General features: G+C 34.0%; 2 protein-coding genes across 2 annotated transcripts; both read right to left on the bottom strand.

The window, feature by feature from the left end:
- Positions 1–589: 589 nt before the first annotated feature.
- LOC110944139 lies at positions 590–1,252 on the bottom strand. The gene is made up of 2 exons (XM_022185854.2): positions 1,146–1,252; positions 590–1,053 (listed from the first exon to the last, which is right to left on the bottom strand). The coding sequence occupies exons 1-2, from the start codon at positions 1,209–1,211 to the stop codon at positions 631–633; spliced, it is 489 nt and encodes a 162-aa protein (XP_022041546.2). The 5' UTR covers positions 1,212–1,252; the 3' UTR covers positions 590–630.
- LOC118479311 lies at positions 1,223–3,168 on the bottom strand. Its single transcript, XM_035974972.1, has 3 exons — positions 2,190–3,168; positions 1,376–2,100; positions 1,223–1,264 (listed from the first exon to the last, which is right to left on the bottom strand). The coding sequence occupies exons 1-3, from the start codon at positions 3,166–3,168 to the stop codon at positions 1,223–1,225; spliced, it is 1,746 nt and encodes a 581-aa protein (XP_035830865.1).
- Between the last annotated feature and the right edge of the window lie 237 nt (positions 3,169–3,405).

Genomic DNA, 3,405 nt, shown 5'->3' with positions numbered 1-3,405 from the left:
GACAGCAGTCCGGTCGGCTGGGCTGTTCGATCGGCTGGGAGCCTGATCGTTCAGCTGCCTGATTCGAGTGTTCGGTGCGACGATTTTTGATATTTCGATTTCGATTGACGAGAATATGATAGAGTTTCCTATTCAAATTACTTTTAATCCCAACCACTATATCTAACATACAATCATCTATGTCTCGCGCTGTCTTTTCGCCACCAATTATCATAATTCGATTTCGATTGAGTTCGACTGAGTTTCGAGTTTCGTTTTGAGTTTCGATTGATTACCACCAGTGTTGTAGAGATCGCTAGGCGCTAGTCGGGCGGTGGAGTACTGACTAGGGATTAATCGGGATTAATCGGGATTAATCGGGATTAATCGGATCAGAATTTTTATATGTATTTTTTAAATTTATATATATACAAACACATTAATATCAATATAATACTTAAAAATAATTCAAAATTCAAACAAGTAAGTTTAAAACCTAGCAAATCAAGTAGTTAAACATTCAATAAACACACATTAATATCAATATAATACTTAAATTAGTTCAAAATTCAAATAACGAGGTTTAAAACATAGCAAATCAAGTATTTAAACATTCAAACATTAACATATTAGTTCAAACATTTTTAAAGATCAAATATTTCCAAGATCCTCATCGTCTTCCCCGTAGTGCTCAATGATTTCAACACCATCCGACTCATATTCAACCTCCTCATCTACTTCCTCATCTGATATAAAATCTTCGTCATAAAGTTGTCTCGATCCACTTTTCTTAGCACTTATCCTAGCACTTTTTCGATTACCTGATATTTCATTAACACCCGTGTCATCATCAACTGCCTTTGAAGTTTGCCCCGGCTCAACTTCTTCTTCTTCTTCTTCATCATCTACATCAACAATCCATTCTTTAGCCTCACTGTCATCATCGGCTTTAAGTGATTCACGATTTCTCAACCTTCTTTTCTTGTTTTTCTCCATCAAATTAGAATTAAATTGTACAAAAACAAGATCATTCATTTTACTCGCCATGAGTCTATTTCTCTTTTTTGTATGTACCTAATATGTTCAAAACAAACAATAAATTCAAAAATAAGCTTAAGTAATAATAAATTATATTTATTAAATTGTTTAACATTAAAGCCACTAACCCCCTCAAACATGCTCCAATTTCTTTCACATCCCGACGAACTAGTAGTCAATGAAAGTATCCTCATAGCAATCTTTTTTAGATTTGGAGTTGAGTTACCATGTGTTTCCCACCAGTTTGCTATAATGTTAATAAAAAAAATATAATATATTAAATAAAAAGACACATAAAATTATAACACATGATATTATTAATTATTAAATTACCCGGATCAAAGTTCTCGTCGTTGACCGCACATGCTTTGAGAGCGACTGGACGCTCAAACTTTCCTTGCTTACGCTTGTAGATTGGCAACTCAACCCCCAAAATTTTGTTTTGCATATCATAATCTTTTGGAAATAAAACTCCAACAAGTTCAACTACCGCATCATTAGCATCTAAATCATCTCGGGCCTCCGGATTATTATAAAAATAATATGGGTTTAAAATGTAGGCTGCCAAATGTAGACAAGTATCAAGCCTTTTGGATGACTTTTTTGAGATAATATCCATAATAGGCTCGTATGCATTTTTGTTATCATTTAAAGCCTTGATAATTTCTTTTTTTGCCTTTTGAAGCTCACCATATATAAAACCCATTGAAGGCTTCCAATCCGCATCAACAATTCGAAGGACTTTGACTAATGGTGCAAAAACTTTCAAACATGTTGTCACACCCTTCCAAAATAACGGAGATACAACTATTTCATAAGCAACTTCCCCTTTTGGCAATTTAGCAAACTTACACATCTCCCATTCATTACTTGAAAACATATGCCTAAGTTGACTTTTTTTTTCGGACAAACTTTGTAAGGTAAGAAATGCTGAAGCAAACCTTGTAACTCCCGGTCTCACTATATTCCTTTTCTTTGTATACTTTCTCATCATAGCCAACGTTTTGTGGTGAGAATAGATAAACACAGTTAGTTTTTTGGCTTGATTGATAATTTTCTTATACCTTTCTAATCCACCGATAGCTTCAAAATTAAATAAAGTTATATGTTTAGATTTTAGACAATAACAAAGTTACAATATATAATAAAACTAAAATAGTTCAACTAATTACCTTCAAGCATGAGATTTATAGTATGAGTCGCGCAAGATGTCCAAAAGATTGTTGGTCTTTTCTCCTTCATCAATTTTGACGCACCCATATTATTTGATGCGTTATCGGTCACAACTTGAACCACATTTTCAGGACCAACTTCTTCAATGCATTTATCCACATACTCAAATATGTTTTGACTTGTGTGCGATTCATCCGAACATTCTTTAGAAGACAAAAAAATAGTACCTAACTTGGAATTGACACACAAGTTCATGATGCTTCTTCTTGTTCTATCGGACCACGCATCAGTCATAATGGAGCACCCTATATATTTCCATTCTTCCTGGTACTTTTTCAATAAATTTTTAGTCTTTTCGACTCGTTTTTTTAAGAAAGTATTTCCCATCTCATATCTATTAGGAGGCATGAAACTAGGACCAAATTGACCAATCGCCTCCACCATTGTTTTAAAGCTATCCCTCTCAAAGGCATGAAATGGAATTGCGGATTCATACGCCCACTGGCAAACGTACTCTTTTACACGAATCATTTGTTCTTTTTTAACAACATTGCTAAGATTACTTTGTTTAACATTTCCTTTGCTGCCTTGGGAAGTTGGAAATCTATCCATAGGACCAAATGAGCGAGGTGGCTTCAACTCTCCAAAACAATCATCGAGGTCAATCGGTTCACTATCAATGTCTACCTCGGCTCTTAAAGAATCATCACTATCTTGCTTAGCCTTTTTTTTGTTTTGGGTCTCCAAAAGAGCATTTTTAACCCTCACTTGATCATCTTTTGTTGTTTTTCGACAAGCCGCCACATTTCCCGTTATGCCCGCAATATGTTGTTTCAATCGATAAACTCCTCCAGACATAACCTTTTCACATAAATTACATTGAGTTTTATCTAAGTTATTTGGATCCACCAATTGTCCATATTCCCATCCTATATCATCAGACTTCCTTTTAAGCTTTTTATTGCCAGTTGATTCCATTTATGACATTAGAAGTAGCAATCTGTCAAATGAATAAGAAAGAAGAAAGGCCTAAGTGTTTGTCAAACCATTACCTTGTTTCACCACTAATTTTAAATCATAATATACAACTATATTATTAAAATATTAATACTATTTAACACCACCAGTTTCAAATTATAAAATATATTTAATGGGTCAAAATATAAGCCACTTGAACATGATTTATTATATGAGTTCTGTTTAAACATGTCGGCC

This window comes from Helianthus annuus, chromosome 7, assembly GCF_002127325.2.
Source record: "Helianthus annuus cultivar XRQ/B chromosome 7, HanXRQr2.0-SUNRISE, whole genome shotgun sequence".
Taxonomy (NCBI): domain Eukaryota; kingdom Viridiplantae; phylum Streptophyta; class Magnoliopsida; order Asterales; family Asteraceae; genus Helianthus; species Helianthus annuus.
The sequence above is the reverse complement of the archived record's forward strand: the minus strand, read 5'-3'. Positions and strand labels throughout refer to the sequence as shown.

Coding starts and splice junctions, on each gene's coding strand:
- LOC118479311 (XM_035974972.1), bottom strand. CDS start 3,168: ATGGAATCAACTGGCAATAAAAAGCTTAAAAGGAAGTCTGATGATATA. Junction 2,101..2,189: donor TATAAATCTCATGCTTGAAG/GTAATTAGTTGA, acceptor TTAATTTTGAAG/CTATCGGTGGATTAGAAAGG. Junction 1,265..1,375: donor TCGCTCTCAAAGCATGTGCG/GTCAACGACGAG, acceptor TTAACATTATAG/CAAACTGGTGGGAAACACAT.
- LOC110944139 (XM_022185854.2), bottom strand. CDS start 1,211: ATGAGGATACTTTCATTGACTACTAGTTCGTCGGGATGTGAAAGAAAT. Junction 1,054..1,145: donor ATTGGAGCATGTTTGAGGGG/GTTAGTGGCTTT, acceptor TGAACATATTAG/GTACATACAAAAAAGAGAAA.